Genomic DNA, 22,472 nt, shown 5'->3' with positions numbered 1-22,472 from the left:
TCATAGCTCACGCAGCTCCTGTCGCCGCTCCTGCTGTGTACGCTACACACACAGCGCTGTACAGATTAGGGACACAGAAGTTTATTTCAGCCCTTTTCAGGACTGATTTCCAGGCGCTCAGAGCCACAGGTGACAGTCAGGTCCGTGGAAATGCTGTATACAGCTTCAGATACCAGCGTCTGTGTACCTAAGCTCAGGAAATTCCTTGCTGCATTTCATCATTAGGAGGGATAGAAAGTGAGGCTTCCTTTCCTGTCCTGGTACCCACAAAACCTGGTCACTGTACCCACCTGCCCACTTTTGCCATGCTATTTTTATAGCAAACAGTGCTGAAACTTAGTGGCATCCCAAAAGTGTCTGCTATACTAAATTAGTGTCCCACTGGTGCCAAGCAAGTTCCACCACCTCTACATTCTACCCTCATGCCCATTTTGCCACGCTATTTTAATAGCAAACACTGCTGAAACTTAGTGGCATCCCAAAATTGGCTGCTATACTCCATTAGTGTCCCACTGGTGCCAAACAAGTCCCACCACCTCTGCATTCTACCCTCCTGCACATTTTGCTACGCTATTTTTATAGCAAACTCAGGGAATTCCTTGCTGCATTTGATCATTAGGAGGGATAGAAAGTGAGGCTTTTTTTACTGTCCTGGTACACACAGAACACGGCCCCTGTACCCACCTGCCCACTTTTGCCACGCTATTTAATTTGCACAAAGAGCTGACTCTTTTTCTGCCATCCTAAAATTGTCTGGAATACTAAGTTAGTGTTCCTTTGTTGCCAAGCAAGGTACAACACATGTGCATTCTACACTCCTTTCCATTTCTGGAACGCAATTATTAAATGCAGGTAGTCCAGGCAATCTGTGACGAAGGTGCAGGCGTGGATATAATGTTGCCTTCATCCAATGGTGGTTCTTTTGATGTCTGACAGCTCAACAATACCATCTGTTTCCACTTCCAAAACAAGTGACGACCTGCCAATCACACTCCCACTTACGGGTAAAGGGGTGGAAGTTCAGCGTGAAAAAGCATGTGTGACTGCTGTCCCCACAGTCACAGAGGATGAAGAGCACGCAGATGCACTTGATGGGGCAGGCGGTGGTTGCACAAGCACGCTAGGCCGCATTGTAGCACAGTGAAATTCCCATTGCGACTTATGCTTCATTTTAAGTCATGTACAGAGTGGGCTCCCCAGTATGCAGCAAAACCACGCACCAGGAAATGCACTCTAGGCAGTTGGGTTCATAAATGATTGTTTAACTTTCCCAAAAAAAACAATAAGAACCATGCATAAAATTGAAATAATAGAACAATCTATTCAGTTGCCTACTACCTGCTAATCCTCCTGCGTAGCAGCAGTAATTGTGTGTGTGTGCGTGTGTGTGTGCGAACAACACTTACCAGTGGCGCATCACAAGAGCTTCCAAGTTATGTACAGTTAGGTCCAGAAATATTTGGACAGTGACACAATTTTGGCGAGTTGGGCTCTGCATGCCACCACATTGGATTTGAAATGAAACCTCTACAACAGAATTCAAGTGCAGATTGTAACGTTTAATTTGAAGGTTTGAACAAAAATATCTGATAGAAATTGTAGGAATTGTACACATTTCTTTACAAACACTCCACATTTTAGGAGGTCAAAAGTAATTGGACAAATAAACCAAACCCAAACAAAATATTTTTATTTTCAATATTTTGTTGCGAATCCTTTGGAGGCAATCACTGCCTTTAGTCTGGAACCCATGGACATCACCAAATGCTGGGTTTCCTCCTTCTTAATGCTTTGCCAGGCCTTTACAGCAGCAGCCTTCAGGTCTTGTTTGTTTGTGGGTCTTTCCGTCTTAAGTCTAGATTTGAGCAAGTGAAATGCATGCTCAATTGGGTTAAGATCTGGTGATTGACTTGGCCATTGCAGAATGTTCCACTTTTTTGCACTCATGAACTCCTGGGTAGCTTTGGCTGTATGCTTGGGGTCATTGTCCATCTGTACTATGAAGCGCCGTCCGATCAACTTTGCGGCATTTGGCTGGATCTGGGCTGAAAGTATATCCCGGTACACTTCAGAATTCATCCGGCTACTCTTGTCTGCTGTTATGTCATCAATAAACACAAGTGACCCAGTGCCATTGAAAGCCATGCATGCCCATGCCATCACGTTGCCTCCACCATGTTTTACAGAGGATGTGGTGTGCCTTGGATCATGTGCCGTTCCCTTTCTTCTCCAAACTTTTTTCTTCCCATCATTCTGGTACAGGTTGATCTTGGTCTCATCTGTCCATAGAATACTTTTCCAGAACTGAGCTGGCTTCATGAGGTGTTTTTCAGCAAATGTAACTCTGGCCTGTCTATTTTTGGAATTGATGAATGGTTTGCATCTAGATGTGAACCCTTTGTATTTACTTTCATGGAGTCTTCTCTTTACTGTTGACTTAGAGACAGATACACCTACTTCACTGAGAGTGTTCTGGACTTCAGTTGATATTGTGAACGGGTTCTTCTTCACCAAAGAAAGTATGCGGCGATCATCCACCACTGTTGTCATCCGTGGACGCCCAGGCCTTTTTGAGTTCCCAAGCTCACCAGTCAATTCCTTTTTTCTCAGAATGTACCCGACTGTTGATTTTGCTACTCCAAGCATGTCTGCTATCTCTCTGATAGATTTTTTCTTTTTTTTCAGCCTCAGGATGTTCTGCTTCACCTCAATTGAGAGTTCCTTAGACCGCATGTTGTCTGGTCACAGCAACAGCTTCCAAATGCAAAACCACACACCTGTAATCAACCCCAGACCTTTTAACTACTTCATTGATTACAGGTTAACGAGGGAGACGCCTTCAGAGTTAATTGCAGCCCTTAGAGTTCCTTGTCCAATTACTTTTGGTCCCTTTAAAAAGAGGAGGCTATGCATTACAGAGCTATGATTCCTAAACCCTTTCTCTGATTTGGATGTGAAAACTCTCATATTGCAGCTGGGAGTGTGCACTTTCAGCCCATATTATATATATAATTGTATTTCTGAACATGTTTTTGTAAACAGCTAAAATAACAAAACTTGTGTCACTGTCCAAATATTTCTGGACCTAACTGTACCTAAACATACACAAAACCCATTTCCCCCCCTGAATACCCTTGTTAGCTGAAGCCTCACACATAAGGCAGATGATACTGTTGCGGGCGGAGGGGTGGGAACGCCGCTCATCTTGAATCGCTGGCGCTCGGGACCGGTGCTTTTGCTCCTCGGTGGCTCGAGCGTAGGGGTGGACCTGGGGCTTGAGCAGCGCCTCCTCGCCCACGAGTGAAAAGGGGAGGTTTTTGGTGGGTATTTGGGATGTCGGTTGTGACTCCACCCACGGGTTGTGGTGATGGTGGGCACCACCGATGCTGGTGACGGGGGATCCCAGGAGCGATGGCGGAGAGCAGCTAAGGTGTTGACCCCTCCGTGGGTAGGGGCTGTTGGTCCCAGGGACCCGGTTGGGTAGCAGGGAGGAGGTATAGGTGCAGGTGCAGGTGCCGAGGCGGGGAGACATCATGGGCGCTGGTGCAATGTGGCGATGCAGCGCGGTGCGGTGCCGGATGGCACTGTTGTACTCACTCAGACACACAAGGACAGGGTCTCTGGGAAACCAAACGGCTGGATGGATAGGGCCCAAAGCCGACTGCGGTGTTCTCACTTTCCCCAGACGGGTTGATGGTGGCTGTCGTTTTCCTGCACCTGTGTAAGTGTATTTGATTCCTATGGCTTCCCACGGGTTGTCCGCTCCCCAGCGTGTACGTGTCGGGAGAGCCCGTTTGCCCGCAGGTGCTGGCCCTTGGATCTCTCGCCCTTGACGGTGGCACTTATCCGGACGGGTTGGGCTGTTGCCTTCTGACGGGACTTAAGTGGGAATGAACCCCTGAGGTCCAGACCGCAATCAGATAATTTGACCTTTACGGCGGCTCCTAGCCTAGTCAGGGGTCTGAGTACCCTGCCTTGGTGCTTGTCTTTAATCTGCTCCCCGGTTCGGTACCGGCGGGCCACCGCCCGACCTCGGTCCTACGGTTCTGCTGACCTACACCAACTCCTGCAGATGGCCACCACCACCTTGCTAAACGTGCCTGGGCTCCAACCCAGACACCAACAGTTTTCACTCCTCTCACTTTCACTCTCTACCACAATCTACTTGCCACTTTCAACTGTCTACTTTTCCCGCCTCCAGGCCTGTGAACTCCTCAGTGGGTGGGGTCAAATGCCTGGCTCCGCCCCACCTGGTGTGGCCATCAAACCTGGAGGGTGGCAACAAGGATTTGATTGACTGGTGTCACCTACCCAGGGGAGGGGGGTGTATGTATGTTAGTGTACCATGACCCCTGGAGGTCCAGGGCGTCACAATACCAGTGTGAATGCAAACCACACAGCTCTGCAACACAGTCATGTAAATCTTGAAAAGCAACAGTCAATGCAAACATGTGTCGCTGTCCCTCTATGATTGAAACTGTACATGACAATTTGACAGTGCAGAGGCAGCAAGTCTTATTGTCTATATAGTCAGCTTACCCAGAACAGATATGTGTTGTGCTAATAAAACAAAGTGTTGCTTGCGCGCATTACTGTCTGGGCACAGCCTACCGTACCCGGGTACTGTGATGTCCAGTTGCCAGAAATACAGACTTTACGCTCCTTTTACGGTAAACAGTATAGACAGCACCGGAAGAATGTTGGTCTGTGGCACAGGATGCTGCTCACTGGCTTTACGGTGCTCCTCACCAAACTGCAATACAATTCACCTCACAATTGAACAAAGTGTTTCCGCGGTGGCTCCTTGCTGTAACACACACCTTTAGCTTTTCCTTCTGTTCATAGACAGCATCTCCAAGTCCACACCCGAAGACCAATTTGCTATTGCTATAGTGACCAAACAGACAAAGGTAGATGCAAAAAAACAGCAGCCCCTTGTGTGTAGTCTGCAACAATGCATGCAATGAATGGCAAATAAGCATGTTGCATTGACAGTGGCTGAAGCTAAGCAATACACCTTCACGCTATCAATTCATACCCATGTGACACTTCATGGAGGAAGTACTCATAGGTGTGAGTTTTTGCCTTCTACTTAGAGATTGTTGACAAATTTTACAGATTCCATGACTTGGTTGATACTTTGCAATGTCAAAAAAGTCCCAGGCTAGGCAAGGCTTACAGCCCATGCGACCTGCATAGCCAACACAAGTTGTGGCCGAGGATTCAGATATTGACGTGCTTCCAGTACTTTGTATCTGGCCAGGAAGACGCAACGTAAACTCGTCGTCAGTAGCATCCTCCTCCACCTCCTCTGCTGACCTCATCGACTGGCTGACTTTGGTTTGACAGTAAGTGGGGTCTCCAACCTCATCATCACCCTGTGTCTTTTCATTCCCCTCTTCCTAAATCCTACGAGACAGCCTCTCCCTGTCCTGACCGAATAGTAAAGTTGTCGTTCCAATCAGGTATCTGTGTCTCCTCATCGTGTTCCCCATTGTCTCCATCAGGAGGATTTACTGTTTGGAAATGAGGTTGTAGATTAGGCTCAGCACCTTCTTCATCGAGGCCTGGATCCGACTCACAAAGCTTCTGGCGATCTGTGCAGATCATTTCTACTGTCTCCTGGAACTTGCTACCTCAACACGTCAGATTATCTGCTACACCTGCAAGCTTCAAACGGAATCTGAAAACTCATCTGTTCAGAAATGACTATAACCATCGATGACCCCACCACTGTGTTAGAAGGCAAAAGGCCACACAATATAGGTAGGAAAGGGGCAGCATGATACACCTTCCTACATGGCACACTCTAGACATATAAGAACAAGGAGAACAAAACAGAGTGTATTGCAAAATTAACAATTTATTGAAGCACAGGACTGGCACAGGAGAGGATAAGCGGCCACATCAAAGGCATGTGTGTGACAGAAAATTGTATGAATGATGTTACAACATACAGTAAGTAAACATTGGGCCACCATGGGATAATGAGTATTAAATGGACATGGGTAACTGTTGAGATGGCAACATAAATTATATATATGTGACAAATACACACGTACAATTACAGACAGATGCAAATGAAAAAACGGAGGAAAATGTCATAGGTACGAATAACGTACCCCCCATTTAATCATGCATCGGGAATAATCAAGGCCATCGACATAATACCCATGATAGATTACCATGTAGCATTTGCAAAAGATAAAAGTGATGAAACACGTGTGCTCATGGGAGAATCATGAATAAATGATGTAACAGTGCTAATGCGTATAAGTAAGGCAGAAGTCATAAATTGTAAGTACAATGAAACAACGCAGCGTCAGCATCACATATAATCCATGATAGCACAGGCAAAATGCTATAATAGGCATGAAAATTACATTTGCATAGCAAAACAAGGTGGCAGCCACATTGAGCCTAATTCAGGCATATAGCAAAGAACAGAGGGCGCAAACCCAGATTGGAAGCATACCCATAAGGCACACACAGCCAGTGAGTGGCAGCAAAGAGGTCCCCCTGGAGACCCCGACGTATACGTTTCACGATCCTATGAGTGTGATCATTTCATCAGGGGGATGACCACGCTGTGAATGAAACATGCTTTTAAGCATGGCGCCATACCTCCCTGGTCACTCCCCCCACAGCGTCAGCACAGACCGCATCACAGGAAGTCCCGGGCCCGGAATCACCGGCAATCAACGCCCATCAGAGTGGTATGCGCATGCGCGGAGATGAGGACGCGTCACTCATAACCGGCGCATGCGCAGAGGCGATTAAAGATGCCGAGGAGACCGGCTGTTACCCGGAAATGCGGCTGTCAGACGCAGAGGGGAGGGACCAGGGAGGGGGCATGAGAAAAAAGAGTAACATAGATCACATAGAAGGAAGATGCAATGCAAACGATCTTGTGGTCTTGAATATAAGTCCAGATCCGTGATCCCAAACATAAAGAATATGAAAGAATGCCATGCAGAGGTATTCAGCGCTCCTAAGGAAGTGCCAGGAGAAATTTATTGCTAAAATTAAAAACAGAAAAGTAAATAATTAAAAACGAGGCACTTAAGACCAGGGAGACAGGAAAAACAGAGACAATGCATTATCACAAAAATGGTGCAAAGCTAAGATGCTCGTTTAACCCCCTAGGGGACATTGTTCCCAAGGTGTAAATCCAGCGGGTTTCACGTTGTGCTAGAAATTTCCGTACATTCCCTCCACGTGCACCCCCATGAATAACATCTATACCCCTAACAAGCAGGGATTTGGGGTCACATGCATGGAAGGCACGAAAATGACGTGGGAGGGTCTTAAGGCTGGAAGTGTCAACCACCGTCTGTGCCGCAGCAATGTCCCTCACATGCTCCCTCACGCGTTTGCGTAACTCTCTGCTGGTGAGACCTATATATACCATGCGGCACCCACAAGTGGCATAATAAACCACATTGCTGGTGCCGCATGGCGGAGAGCAGCTAAGGTGTTGACCCCTCCGTGGGTAGGGGCTGTTGGTCCCAGGGCCCCGGTTGGGTAGCAGGGAGGAGGTATAGGTGCAGGTGCAGGTGCCGAGGCGGGGAGGCATCATGGGCGCTGGTGCAATGTGGCGATGCAGCGCGGTGCGGTGCCAGATGGCACTGTTGTACTCACTCAGACACACAAGGACAGGGTCTCTGGGAAACCAAATGGCTGGATGGATAGGGCCCAAAGCCGGCTGCGGTGTTCTCACTTTCCCCAGACGGGTTGATGGTGGCTGTCGTTTTCCTGCACCTGTGTAAGTGTATTTGATTCCTATGGCTTCCCACGGGTTGTCCGCTCCCCAGCGTGTACGTGTCGGGAGAGCCCGTTTGCCCGCAGGTGCTGGCCCTTGGATCTCTCGCCCTTGACGGTGGCACTTATCCAGACGGGTTGGGCTGTTGCCTTCTGACGGGACTTAAGTGGGAATGAACCCCTGAGGTCCAGACCGCAATCAGATAATTTGACCTTTACGGCGGCTCCTAGCCTAGTCAGGGGTCTGAGTACCCTGCCTTGGTGCTTGTCTTTAATCTGCTCCCCGGTTCGGTACCGGCGGGCCACCGCCCGACCTCGGTCCTACGGTTCTGCTGACCTACACCAACTCCTGCAGATGGCCACCACCACCTTGCTAAACGTGCCTGGGCTCCAACCCAGACACCAACAGTTTTCACTCCTCTCACTTTCACTCTCTACCACAATCTACTTGCCACTTTCAACTGTCTACTTTTCCCGCCTCCAGGCCTGTGAACTCCTCAGTGGGTGGGGTCAAATGCCTGGCTCCGCCCCACCTGGTGTGGCCATCAAACCTGGAGGGTGTCAACAAGGATTTGATTGACTGGTGTCACCTACCCAGGGGAGGGGGGTGTATGTATGTTAGTGTACCATGACCCCTGGAGGTCCAGGGCGTCACAATACCAGTGTGAATGCAAACCACACAGCTCTGCAACACAGTCATGTAAATCTTGAAAAGCAACAGTCAATGCAAACATGTGTCGCTGTCCCTCTATGATTGAAACTGTACATGACAATTTGACAGTGCAGAGGCAGCAAGTCTTATTGTCTATATAGTCAGCTTACCCAGAACAGATATGTGTTGTGCTAATAAAACAAAGTGTTGCTTGCGCGCATTACTGTCTGGGCACAGCCTACCGTACCCGGGTACTGTGATGTCCAGTTGCCAGAAATACAGACTTTACGCTCCTTTTACGGTAAACAGTATAGACAGCACCGGAAGAATGTTGGTCTGTGGCACAGGATGCTGCTCACTGGCGTTACAGTGCTCATCACCAAACTGCAATACAATTCACCTCACAATTGAACAAAGTGTTTCCGCGGTGGCTCCTTGCTGTAACACACACCTTTAGCTTTTCCTTCTGTTCATAGACAGCATCTCCAAGTCCACACCCGAAGACCAATTTGCTATTGCTATAGTGACCAAACAGACAAAGGTAGATGCAAAAAAACAGCAGCCCCTTGTGTGTAGTCTGCAACAATGCATGCAATGAATGGCAAATAAGCATGTTGCATTGACAGTGGCTGAAGCTAAGCAATGCACCTTCACGCTATCAATTCATATCCATGTGACACTTCATGGAGGAAGTACTCATAGGTGTGAGTTTTTGCCTTCTACTTAGAGATTGTTGACAAATTTTACAGATTTTTACCCCTAACCCCTCCTGCGTGACAACATATGTGAGGGTGCTGAGAATGTAGAGTCCCTATGGGTGGAGATAAGGGGGGGGGGGGGGGGGGAATAATAAAATACTGATAGGGGTGTGTTATAAGACGCCGAATATTATGGAAGAGGTAGAGAATCTCCTCATAAAGCAAATTGATAAAGCAGCGAGTCTCGGAGAGGTAATTATTATGGGGGACTTTACCTATCCTGATATAAATTGGGGAACAGAAACTTGCAGTTCCAGCAAAGGAAATAGATGTTTGATAACAATGAAAGATAATTACCTTTCACAAATGGTCCAGGACCCCACAAGAGGGGGAGCACTACTAGACCTTGTACTAAGGAGGTTATTGTACTAAGGATTCTGGTTAGTAACGGCTGATATCAGGTCCAGAGAGGTAGATCTGAGTATCATCAGCGTAGAGAGGATACTGGAAGCCGTGGGCCTCTATGAGCTGCCCCAGGCCGAAGGTGTAGATGAAGAACAGCAGGGGTCCAAGAACTGAGCCTTGGGGGACACCGACAGATAGGGGGCGAGATGAGGAGGTGGTGTGAGAGTGGGAGACGCTGAAAGTTTGGTCGGTTAGGTATGAAGAGAGCCAAGATAGGGCTAAGTGTGTGATGCCCAGAGAGGAGAGAATCTGTAGTAGGAGGGAATGGTCTACTGTGTCGAAGGCAGAGGACAGGTCCAGGAGGAGGAGGACAGAGTAGTGTAGAAGGCAGAGGACAGGTCCAGGAGGAGGAGGAGGAGGATAGAGTAGTGTAGAAGGCAGAGGACAGGTCCAGGAGAAGGAGGACAGAGTAGTATAGAAGGCAGAGAAGAGGTCCAGGAGGAGGAGGACAGAGTAGTGTAGAAGGCAGAGGACAGGTCCAGGAGGAGGAGGACAGAGTAGTGTAGAAGGCAGAGAACAGGTCCAGGAGGAGGAGGACAGAGTAGTGTAGAAGGCAAAGGACAGGTCCAGGAGGAGGAGGACAGAGTAGTGTAGAAGGCAGAGGACAGGTCCAGGAGGAGGAGGACAGAGTAGTGTAGAAGGCAGAGGACAGGTCAAGGAGGAGGAGGATAGAGTAGTGTAGAAGGCAGAGGACAGGTCCAGGAGGAGGAGGACAGAGTAGTGTAGAAGGCAGAGGACAGGTCCAGGAGGAGGAGGACAGAGTAGTGTAGAAGGCAGAGGACAGGTCCAGGAGGAGGAGGAGGACAGAGTAGTGTAGAAGGCAGAGGACAGGTCCAGGAGGAGGAGGACAGAGTAGTGTAGAAGGCAGAGGACAGGTCCAGGAGGAGGAGGACAGAGTAGTGTCGCTTGGCTTTGGTAGTTAGTAGGTCATTGGTGACTTTAGTTAGGGCAGTTCCGGTAGAGTGATGCGCTCAGAAGCCAGATTGTAGCCAGTCAATAAGAGAGCAAGAGGAGAGGTATGATGAGATGGATATGCTGTTCCAGTAGTTTTGAGGCATAGGGGGAAGGGATATGGGGCGGTAGCTATGCACAGAGGTTGGGTCAAGAGAAGGCTTTTTAAGTATTAGTAATTTGAATAGAATTTGAATAGTGGGCCACTGGAACCGGTGGTGGAGGAGGAGGAGGGCAAAAAAGGAGGAAGTCTTTCATTTGTGAATCCGACCCCACCCACACCTATCACCAGTCCACATTATACATATATAGCCGGGGTCTCAGCTTCCCATACATGGTAGGTTTTTTAACTGCAAGAGAGGACACACATTAGCTAGGGACCCCAATGTAAGAGAATACCATGACGAGGTGTTGGGGCTTTGTTGTATTGATCAATTCAATAGCTACATTTCTCTTTACTCTTAAAGTTCATGGCAGTTATACAGATTCCATTGTCATATTTTCATTCTTACATATAGCTATTCTGGGCCCCCCCTCCACATACACCGACACTTGGGGTACGGGATAATGACACTGACACTCGGTGTACAGGATAATGATACTGAAATTTGTCTCTTAGCCTCAGCACCCAGATTTCCCATGATCTGAAATCCCTCTATCAGCACCCAGCTTTCCTATGTTCTGATAGCCATCTTGTCCTCGGCACCCAGTTTCCCAAGCTCTGATATACATCTTTCCCTCAGCACCTAGACTTCCCATATCAGAGCATGAGAAAGCTGGGTGCTGAGAGAATATGTATAGCAGAGTATGGGAAAGCTGGGTGCTGAGAGAAGATGTATAGCAGTGTATGGGAAAGCTGGGTGCTGAGAGAAGATGTATATCAGAGCATGGGAAAGCTGGGTGCTGAGGGAAAGATGTATATCAGAGCATGGGAAAGATGGGTGCTGAGAGAAGATGTATAGCAGGGCATGGGAAAGATGGGTGCTGGTGCTGAGAGAAGATGTATATCAGAGCATGGGAAAGATGGGTGCTGGTGCTGAGAGAAGATGTATATCAGAGCATGGGAAAGATGGGTGCTGAGAGAAGATGTATATCAGAGCATGGGAAAGCTTGGTGCTGAGAAAAGATGTATATCAGAGCATGGGAAAGCTGGGTGCTGAGAGAAGATGTATATCAGAGCATGGGAAAGCTGGGTGCTGAGGGAAAGATGTATATCAGAGCATGGGAAAGCTGGGTGCTGAGGGAAAGATGTATATCAGAGCATGGGAAAGATGGGTGCTGAGAGAAGATGTATAGCAGGGCATGGGAAAGATGGGTGCTGGTGCTGAGAGAAGATGTATATCAGAGCATGGGAAAGCTGGGTGCTGAGAGAAGATGTATATCAGAGCATGGGAAAGCTGGGTGCTGAGAGAAGATGTATATCAGAGCATGGGAAAGCTGGGTGCTGAGAGAAGATGTATATCAGAGCATGGGAAAGCTGGGTGCTGAGAGATGTATATCAGAGCATGGGAAAGCTGAGTGCTGAGAGAAGATGTATATCAGAGCATGGGAAAGCTGGGTGCTGAGAGAAGATGTATAGCAGGGCATGGGAAAGATGGGTGCTGGTGCTGAGAGAAGATGTATATCAGAGCATGGGAAAGATCAGTGCTGAGAGAGGATGTATATCAGAGCATGGGAAAGATGGGTGCTGAGAGAAGATGTATATCAGAGCATGGGAAAGCTGGGTGCTGAGAGAAGATGTATATCAGAGCATGGGAAAGCTGGGTGCTGAGAGAAGATGTATATCAGAGCATGGGAAAGCTGGGTGCTGAGAGAAGATGTATATCAGAGCATGGGAAAGCTGGGTGCTGAGAGAAGATGTATATCAGAGCATGGGAAAGCTGGGTGCTGAGAGAAGATGTATATCAGAGCATGGGAAAGCTGGGTGCTGAGAGAAGATGTATAGCAGGGCATGGGAAAGATGGGTGCTGGTGCTGAGAGAAGATGTATATCAGAGCATGGGAAAGATCAGTGCTGAGAGAAGATGTATATCACAGCATGGGAAAGATGGGTGCTGAGAGAAGATGTATATCAGAGCATGGGAAATCTGGGTGCTGAGAGAAGATGTATATCAGAGCATGGGAAAGCTGGGTGCTGAGAGAAGATGTATATCAGAGCATGGGAAAGCTGGGTGCTGAGAGAAGATGTATATCAGAGCATGGGAAAGATGGGTGCTGAGAGAAGATGTATATCAGAGCATGGGAAAGCTGGGTGCTGAGAGAAGATGTATATCAGAGCATGGGAAAGCTGGGTGCTGAGAGAAGATGTATATCAGAGCATGGGAAAGATGTGTGCTGAGAGAAGATGTATATCAGAGCATGGGAAAGATGGGTGCTGAGAGAAGATGTATAGCAGGGCATGGGAAAGATGGGTGCTGGTGCTGAGAGAAGATGTATATCAGAGCATGGGAAAGATCATTGCTGAGAGAAGATGTATAGCAGAGCATGGGAAAGATGGGTGCTGAGAGAAGATGTATATCAGAGCATGGGAAAGCTGGGTGCTGAGATAAGATGTATAGCAGAGTATGGGAAAGCTGGGTGCTGAGGGAAAGATCCTTTTCCCTCAGCACAAAACGTTCCCACCCCCTGATTGTATCTTTGTCCCCCCTTGTATATAGTTCTCCAAATACAATAATGGCCCCCACATAGCCTTCCATATAGTATAAAGGGTCCCACATAATCCTTCATATATTAGAATGCACCCCCATAGTCCTCCATGTATTATAATGCACTTCCATAGTCCTCCATGTATTAGAATTCACCCCATAGTACTCAATATATAATACTGCACCACAAAGTCTTCCATATATTATAAGGTACCCCCATAATCCTCCATGTATAAAGTAACCCTTCAATTATTATCATGAATTTCTCATAGTTCTCCATGTATTATACTGCACCACATAGTCCCCAATGTTTTATAATGCACCCCCATAGTCCATGTATAAGGTAGGCTCCATAGCCCTCCATATATTATAATGCAGCCCCCATAGTCCTATATGTATTATAACGCAACCCCATAAAACTTCATATTGTATTATGCAGCCCCCAAACACCTCCATGTATTATAATGCACCCCTATATTCCCCCAGACTTCCATGTATAATAATGCAGCCAGCCTCCCCAGACCTCCATGTATAATAATGCAGCCAGCCTCCCCAGACTTCCATGTATAATAATGCAGCCAGCTTCCCCAGGCCTCCATGTTTAGTAATACAGCCAGCATCCCCAGGCCTCCATGTATAGTATAGCAGCCAACCTCTCCAGGCCTCCAGGAATAGTATAGCAGCCAGCTTCCCCAGGCCTCCAGGTATAATATAGCAGCCAGCCTCCCCAGGCCTCCAGGTATAATATAGCACCCAGCCTCCGCAGGCCTCCAGGTATAATGCAGCCTCTCCAGGACTCTATGTATAATATAGCTGCCAGCCTCTCCAGGCCTCCATGTATAACCTAGCAGCCAGCCTCTCCAGGCCTCCATGTAGAATATAGCAGCCAGCCTCCCCAGGCCTCCCTATATAATGCAGCCTCCCCAGGCCTCCATGTATAATGCAGTCTCTCCAGGCCTCCATTTATAATATAGCAGCCAGCCTCTCCAGGCCTCCATGTATAATATAACAGCCAGCCTCTCCAGACCTCGATGTATAATATAGCAGCCAGCCTCCTAAGGCCTCCATGTATAATGCAGCCTTCCCAGGCCTCTAGGTATAACGCAGCCTCACTAGGCCTCCATTTATAATATAGCAGCCAGCCTCTCCAGGCCTCCATGTTCAATATAGCAGCCAGACTCCCCAGACCTCCATCTATAATAATGCAGCCAACCTTGCCAGTCCTCCATGTATAATAATGCATCCAGCTTCCCCAGGCCTCCATGTTTAGTAATACAGCCAGCATCCCCAGGCCTCCATGTATAGTATAGCAGCCAGCCTCTCCAGGCCTCCAGGTATAGTATAGCAGCCAGCCTCCCCAGGCCTTTAGGTATAATATAGCAGCCAGCCTCCCCAGGCCTCTTGGTATAATATAGCAGCCAGCCTCCCCAGGCCTCCATGTACAATGCAGCCTCTCCAGGACTCTATGTATAATATAGCAGCCAGCCTCTCCAGGCCTCTATGTATAACCTAGCAGCCAGCTTCTCCAGGCCTCCATGTAGAATATAGCAGCCAACCTCCCCAGGCCTCCCTGTATAATGCAGCCTTCCCAGGCCTCCATGTATAATACAGCCTCTCCAGGCCTCCATTTATAATATAGCAGCCAGCCTCTCCAGGCCTCCATGTATAATATGGCAGCCAGCCTCTACAGACCTCCATGTAAAATATAGCAGCCAGCCTCCTCAGGCCTCCATGTATAATGCAGCCTCGCCAGGCCTCCATGTATAATGCAGCCTCCCCAGGCCTCCATGTATAATGCAGTATCTCCAGGCCTCCATGTATAATGCAGTGTCTCCAGGCCTCCATGTATAATGCAGCCTCTTCAGGCCTCCATGTATAATGCAGCCTCTCCAGGCCTCCATGTAAAATAATGCAGCCTCCCCAGACCTCCATGTATAATGCAGCCTCTCCAGGCCTCCATGTATAATAATGCAGCCTCCTCAGACCTCCATGCATAATGCAGCATCTCTAGGCCTCCATGCATAATAATGCAGCCTCCCCTGATCTCCATGTATAATGCAGCCTCTCCAGGCCTCCGTGTATAATGCAGCCTCTCCAGGCCTCCATGTATAATAATGCAGCCTCCCAAGACCTCCATGTATAATGCAGCCTCTCCAGGCTTCCATGTATAATAATGCAGCCTCCCCTGAACTGCATGTATAATGGAGCCTTCCCAAGCCTCTGGCCGCTGTGTGCTCACTAATGTATATTAAAAAAAAAAAAAACAAGTACTCACCCTCTCTCTTCCTTCCAACACTGCTCTGTCTTCACGTCTCCTCGTTCCTCCGCTGCTCTGTCTTCACGTCTCCTCGTTCCTCCGCTGCTGTCCTCACCTCCTCACCTCGTTCCCCAGCCGCTGCTGTGTCCTCACCGCATTCTTCTTCCACCGCTGCTCGTCCTCCCCTCTCCTCGTTCTCCCGTTGCTGCGGTCGGCGTCCTCCCATCCTGCACTCTGTGCACTCTGCACAGCAGTTGCACAGGAGTGACGTTACCGCACAGGCACAGGGGAAGAATGGTGATGCATAGCGCGGCACCTGCAGCGCTATGCTTCATCATTACTGTGCGCGGTGACGAGGGAGCCGCCGCAGCCGCTGACACCAGGCAGGGGGCCCTGTGCCGCCGCTGACACCAGGTAGGGGTCCCGATGCCGCCGCTGACACCAGGCAGGGGGCCCCGGTGCCACCGCTGACACCAGGCAGGGGGCCCAGTGTTGTCGGCGGCACCGGGTAATATAGCAGCCTCGTGGTCTATGACAGATCAGCGCAGCTCCTCTCTCACTGACAGGAGCTGGCTGCTGATCTGCCTGACGGCTGCCGGGCCCCTGACCTCCTGGGCCAGTCGCAATGACGACCTCTGCGACCGCAGTAGTTACGCCCCTGGTGTGCAGCCCTTCTCTCTATATAGTAGAATTCTGAAATTTGGCCTGGGCGTTAAGTACAAAATTGGCTTAAGGCCGCTTTACATGCTACGATTTATCAGACGATCTCTTAAACGATGTGACACGCCAGATCGTTGTTACGATTTGCCAAGATCGCACATATGTGTGACCGCTAATAAACGACCTAACAATCTCAAAAATGACGCAACATCGTTCAGCAATATATTGTTTGACCAACGCGGTCATTTGGATGTTGTTCGTCGTTGGCAGAGTGTCAAACGTACCAATATGATCCAAACAAGGAACAATATTTTGAAACTGAACGACGTGTCAACGATCAATGATTTTCAACCTATTTGCGATTGTTCGGAGTCGCTCGTAGGTGTCACACGCAATGAAGTCGCTAACGATGCCGGATGTGCGTCGCAGAAACCGTGACCTTGACGACATATCGTCAGATAAATTGTAGCATGTAACACCGCCTTTAGTCTTTAAGGGGTTAATAGACAAAAAGACTACAATTAGTCTGACATGAAACAATGGCTAACGTGTCTTGATTTACCAATCAAAGGAACAATATGTCTGGCCAAATTAAGTGTAGTTCAACCCCTCATACGTGGCCAGATGCTGAATTGTCACACATCTACTAGTTATCTCTATAGAAGCTTACAATAGAAAATGAAACTTCAGGTAGAGTATAGTACAGATGTGAAGCCCCAGGACACCTCATTACCTTCAGGGACTCCACGTGAAGGGATCTTCTGGTCACAGGTAGGATCGGATTGACTTCTATGGGAATTCCGTGACGCCACTCTCAGTATTGCGGTCAGGGGACCGCCGCCGCAGATGAGGGGTTTGCCTGGGGCTGGTGTTAGGTGCAGCCAGATGTAGTGGCCTCCTGAGAGTGAGGCTAGCCCCAGGGCCCAGAGTAAGTGGGTAGAACTACAAGGCGCAGAATGACTCAGAAGCACACCAGACAGTCTTTAAGGGTTTTTACTCACATTAGGTGGCAGGGTGAGTAACCCGGGCATAGCTGGGATGAACCAGGCTGGAACTAGGTATCCTTCTGGCTGGCTGATGAGGGTGACTACCAACTCGCCTTCTTAGCCCTGTGTGTTTTTGTGGTGACCCTCGACTTGAAGTCCCTACGGGGGTCACCCAGGGGAGTTGCTGCTGTCTTTCTCCCCTCGTTTTGGCCCGTTTGCTTGTAGCTTGGACCAGGTCACTCCGGCTGCTTGCCTCCTGTGAGCTATGGGCCCTCTCTTTTGCTACGTGGCTCCGGACTCTTGTGTAGTGGTATGGTGTGGGTCTGAAGTGCCCCCACCGTCAGGTTTGGCAGAAGACAACTAAATCTATCTCTGCTGTTACCCTTGCGGTCATGGTACCTCCCTAGCAGTTCCCTTACTCTGCCACCCCCTTGCTCTCTCTAGCCTTGGGTGGATTTCGGGTGGCACTACTAGGTGACCGATTTCCACCGTTGGTAGTCACTGCGCGTACGCTGTCAGCTTCGCCACAGCCTGCAAGGTCTGCTTCTATGCTCTCTCTGAGCTGCACTAACTAACTGGCTCACTAGTGGGTCCTGCACGTCTGCTCTCTCTGAGCTCCACTCCAGACTCCTCTCTCTTTCCTCTCTACTTCCTCTCTCCACTGTGCCTGTCTATGCAACCTAGCAACCAGGCCCTCTACCACACCCCCTGAGTGGAGATGGAAGCCACGCCCCCTCCTGGATTCCCCAGGCGTCGACTCAAAGGTCTATGTGGGAGACCTGATTACAGTACTATGCGCCTGTAGTCACACCTCAGTCAGACTTCTGGTTTACCTGTATCGTACTGCCCCCAGCATGGGTGCAGTACTCAGTGGTGCCTGACCAGGTCAGGGGCACCACATTCCCCCTTAGTTATCACCAGCACGTCCTATGGCTGCAAGACAACATTTAAAAAATGCATAAAACCTTAAAAACATTTAAAACATTATAAAACATACCAGGTACCATACATCACCACCCTCCACCCAAAACCCTCTCAAGAGGTCGGTCACCGGTCCTTTTGGCAACCAGGTCTGGGTCAGCTCTATCCCAGCCTTTCCTCCAATCTTCCTCTCCCGTTGGCCGTGCCTTCAGCCACTTCTGGCAGGATGTAGAGGCGGCTTTCGTGGTTTGGTGGTTTTAGGGCATACCTGGCCTGGTGGATCCGCGCCTTCAGCCTCTTCTGGCAGGATGTAGAGGCGGCCTCCACAGTTGGTGCTGACCAGGTCCTCTCTTGTGGTGGAGAGCCAGGCCCCATAAGCAGGCTGGGTCTGATGGTGGTACTATTCCAGGTAACTATTTACACTGCGAGAGTTTATGGCTATAGCCAGTTCATAGCCTTAAGGTTCATATAAGAAGGTGTTGGAAAAACGGGTTTCTCACATAAGTTCATGTGGGCACATCACTTAAACGGGTGTCAAATGCTGCAAAACTGGAAACTTGTCTGTACTCTACTTTTGCTTCTTTACATGGATTCCTCCTCTCCAGGGCTTGGGCCTGTAGGGCTGTGGCACCTGTCATTTTCTACATTTCTGTCGTCATCTGTAGTTGTTGCGTCATCAATGGGTTCTTTGTCTCTGTCTGTTCTTTCTGTTTCTTTTGTGGTTTTCTCTTGGGTTTTTGTAGAGGCAGCTGGGCCACAATCAGGTTATTTAGGACATGGTGTAACGTCTAGCGCATACCATCCACATTCTCCTCTGTGTTTGGTAAATTCTACTAAGTCTCCCATGTATAAAGTCCTTTCAGGATGACCTCTTGGTAGATGGGCTCTGACGTCTCTGCGGCTAACAAAAATGCCTTCCGTCATACCAGGTGCTATGATAAAGCCATATCCTGATTTAAGGCTGAAGTCTTCTACTACAACACGGCAAAGGGATCCCCTTTCCTGGTAGCAAGTTTTCCTCAGGGACTGCTTTTCTTCGAGGTCTTTGGCTGTAACCTTCTGACTGTACCGATCTGGAGACTGCTGTGCTGCGGCTTGTTTGGCGTGGGCGCGGCGCTGAGCTCTGGTTGTGAGGCTCTAATGCACTGCAGGCTCCCAAGTCACATACATGGCTGGCATTGTGATGGTCAGAGGTTCATCTTCTGAGGGTGTTAGGCTCTCCTCATCCCAGCAGAAGTACGGCAGCATCTCTGGCTCCGCGGTCTGAGCTTCAGCGTCCAGACCTGTCTTCCGCTTTAGTGCTTTTGAGCACTCCTCTGGCAGCCGCGCTGGGGATGGATCTTCATCAGCAGGCCAGAGCGGTGGGCTCTTTGCTGCAGACATCACTGAGGCCACTCTGCAGGAGTGCCTGGGGAGCAGAAAGCGGTCCACCATTTACTTGGGGAACTGAGCCTCCAGATCCGCCTTGAACTTTGGTTATTCAGAGTCTTCTCCTGGCGGGAACATGGAGCCCAGCTCCCTGGACTGGTGAACAGTGTCTGCTCTGGCCTTACAGGCGGGGGTAAATAACTTTGTGTCCTTGTCTTTGCGGGCCGCGCCCGGCGTGACGGCGGCCTGGTCTTGTCGGGCCGCGCCCAGTGCGGCGGCGACCTGGTCTTGGTGGGCCGCGCCCAGCGTGGCAGCGGCCTGGTCTTGGCGGGCCGCTCTTAGCGTGGTGGTGGCCTGGTCTTGGCGGGCGGCGCCCGATGCGTCGGTGGCCTGGTCTTGGCGGGCCGCGTCCGATACGGCAACCAGGCCCTCTACCACACCCCCTGAGTGGAGATGGAAGCCACGCCCCCTCCTGGATTCCCTAGGGGTCCACTCAAAGGTCCATGTGGGAGACCTGATTACTATGCGCCTGTAGTCACACCTCGGTCAGCCTTCTGGTTTACCAGTATCGTACTTCCCCCAGCATGGTTGCAGTACTCAGTGGTGCCTGACCAGGTCAGGGGCACCACACAAGCAGGCTCACAAATTTCCTCAACCTTTAATAAAAATATATGTTTAATAATAAATTCATTAAAAATTCCAAGGACACACAAACACAGAATACCGAGATCAGGTGACCCCTATATCAATACAGGAGGACGGCAACGTATTAGAAGTGAAAAGGGGAAGGGGTGGAAGGAGACCCTGATGACCCTGAACAATTCAAGTGTCCGTACCTGACAACGGAGGGTGTGACACCTTAAGTTACCGGGCGCCCCCTTTCCACGTCGACTTTTTCCTTGCCCTTAAATTAGGGACAATACTCCAAATAGGAAAAAGGGAAAAAAAGGGAAAAATTGCCGTTCCCAAAGATACAATAGGGTACAATACACCAATATGTGTTCCATGGATTACCACCATACAGGATCTGCTGCTGTCTCCCCAAGCCTCCTGAGGAACCTTTAATGGGAAAGGAGAAACGCGTAGAGGCTCGGCAGGGATGAAGACCTGCTTCTTTCAGGGAAGTAAATCATCTATATTTTCCCTTTTCTGTCTTATGCAAAATATCAAAAAAAAAAAAAAAAAAAAAAAAACTAACTGCACCCTAATAGGACATTATTTATGTGTGGCAGTGACATTTTCTGCTAATTTCCTGGTCTTTTCCTGATTGTGGAGAGACTATGGTGGCTCCTTTTGTGACACATTGCGGTACAATGGATTATTATATGCGGTAAATTCTGCTGACACTTTAGTTTGTATATCACCTCCTGTGGTTGTGTATCGTGTTACCTTGAGTCAGGTTTGGAACACATATTGGTATATTGTACCCTATTGTATCTTTGGGAATGGCAATTTTTCCCTTTTTTCCCTTTTCCCTATTTGGAGTATTGTCCCTAATTTCAGGGCAAGGAAAAGGGAAAGTCGACATGGAACGGGGGTGCCCGGTAACTTAAGGTGTCACACCCTCCATTGTCAGGTAGGGACACCTGAATTGTTGAGGGTCATCAGGGTCCCCTTCCCCCCCCTTCCCACTTTTAATACGTTGCCGTCCTCCTGTATTGATATCGGGGTCATCTGATCTTGGTAGTCTGTGTTTGTGTGTCCTTGGGAATTTTTAATGAATTTTTTAATAAACATATTTTATTAAGGGTTGAGGAGATTTGTGAGCCTGCTTATATCTATAGAACAATGATCAGTAACCAGTGGATAATGATGCAGAGAACAGATAGTTAATAGATGAATAATAGGTAAATAGATAATTTTTACTATTATATATGTAATATTTTATGTAATTTCCTTACAGACGCTGACAAATGCATTAAATGCCAAAGTGACGAATGGCCAAATGAGAAGAGTGACCGGTGTCTGCCCAAAGTGATTGAATTCATCTCCTACCAGAAGGACCCCATTGCTTCTGTATTTTCCGGTGTTTCGCTCTTTGGATGTCTTGTGACCGGCTTCATATTTGGAATATTTATTTCCTACCGGGACACTCCTATTGTTAGAGCTAATAACCGGAACCTGAGTTATCTCCTCCTGGTCTCCATCTTCCTCAGCTTCCTCTCGGGGTTCTTGTTTCTTGGTCGTCCCACTGATGTAACTTGTAGATTACGTGAGACCAGTTTTGGTATTTTCTTTTCAGTCGCAATCTCTTCACTTCTCGCCAAGACCATCATGGTTTGTGTGGCTTTTAAGTCCACCAAGCCCGGAAGCCCCTGGAGAAGATGGCTGAGTGTGAAACTGCCCTATACCATAGTGTTGTTGTGTTCGTCCCTTCAGGTTGTGATCTGTGCTATCTGGTTGTCTATTTCTCCCCCATTCCAGGACCTGGACACCGAGTCTTACCCTGGGACAATCATCATTCAGTGTAATGAGGGCTCAGATCTCTGGTTCTGCTCCATGTTGGGTTATCTGGGGCTCCTGTCAGCTGTCAGCTTTGTTCTGGCTTTCATGGTGAGGACATTACCGGACAGTTTTAATGAGGCCAAGTACATCACCTTCAGCATGCTGGTGTTCATCAGCGTCTGGATCGCCATGATCCCGGCTTATCTGAGCACCAGAGGGAAGTCCATGGTGGCAGTGGAGGTATTTGCAGTCATGGCTTCCAGTGCTGGGCTCCTGGGTTGTGTGTTTTTCCCCAAATGTTTTATCATTTTATTTAGATCTGAAAGGAATAGAAAAACTGATCTGCTCCGGAAAAGTAATGAAAGACTGTGAGATATTAGCCGTGTGGTGATAGTGACTGATTCTGTGCATTAGAGGAGGCCATATTACAGTAGAGCTTCTCTATCGGCTCGTGTATGAAGGAAACATATAAAATGTAACAAATACATGTAATATCTGCTGTTATCAGTGCAATTATTAGAATATCACATGTTTATAAAGGAATCAATATGAGTAAATACAAAAAGCTGCTTCTTGTAAGGACATTATTCCAGGCTCCAGATCTATGCAGAGAGGGGGAAACTGTGCAATGGGTTTATCTGAGAAAATAGAAATGATCATCTGT

The 22,472-nt window shown here is 48.6% G+C and overlaps 1 protein-coding gene across 1 annotated transcript in view; it reads left to right on the top strand.

Annotated features, from left to right (window-relative positions):
• LOC142316646 (vomeronasal type-2 receptor 26-like) overlaps window positions 1-22,180 on the top strand; it is a 123,051-nt gene extending 100,871 nt beyond the window's left edge. The window contains exon 3 of the mRNA XM_075352637.1: window positions 21,267-22,180. Coding sequence (XP_075208752.1) covers window positions 21,267-22,180 — 914 coding nt within the window. The remainder of the gene's footprint in view (window positions 1-21,266) is intronic.
• The last annotated feature ends 292 nt before the right edge of the window (window positions 22,181-22,472 follow it).

This window comes from Anomaloglossus baeobatrachus, chromosome 1 (genome assembly GCF_048569485.1).
Source record: "Anomaloglossus baeobatrachus isolate aAnoBae1 chromosome 1, aAnoBae1.hap1, whole genome shotgun sequence".
Lineage (NCBI taxonomy): Eukaryota > Metazoa > Chordata > Amphibia > Anura > Aromobatidae > Anomaloglossus > Anomaloglossus baeobatrachus.
This window is presented reverse-complemented; position numbering and strand designations above follow the sequence as displayed.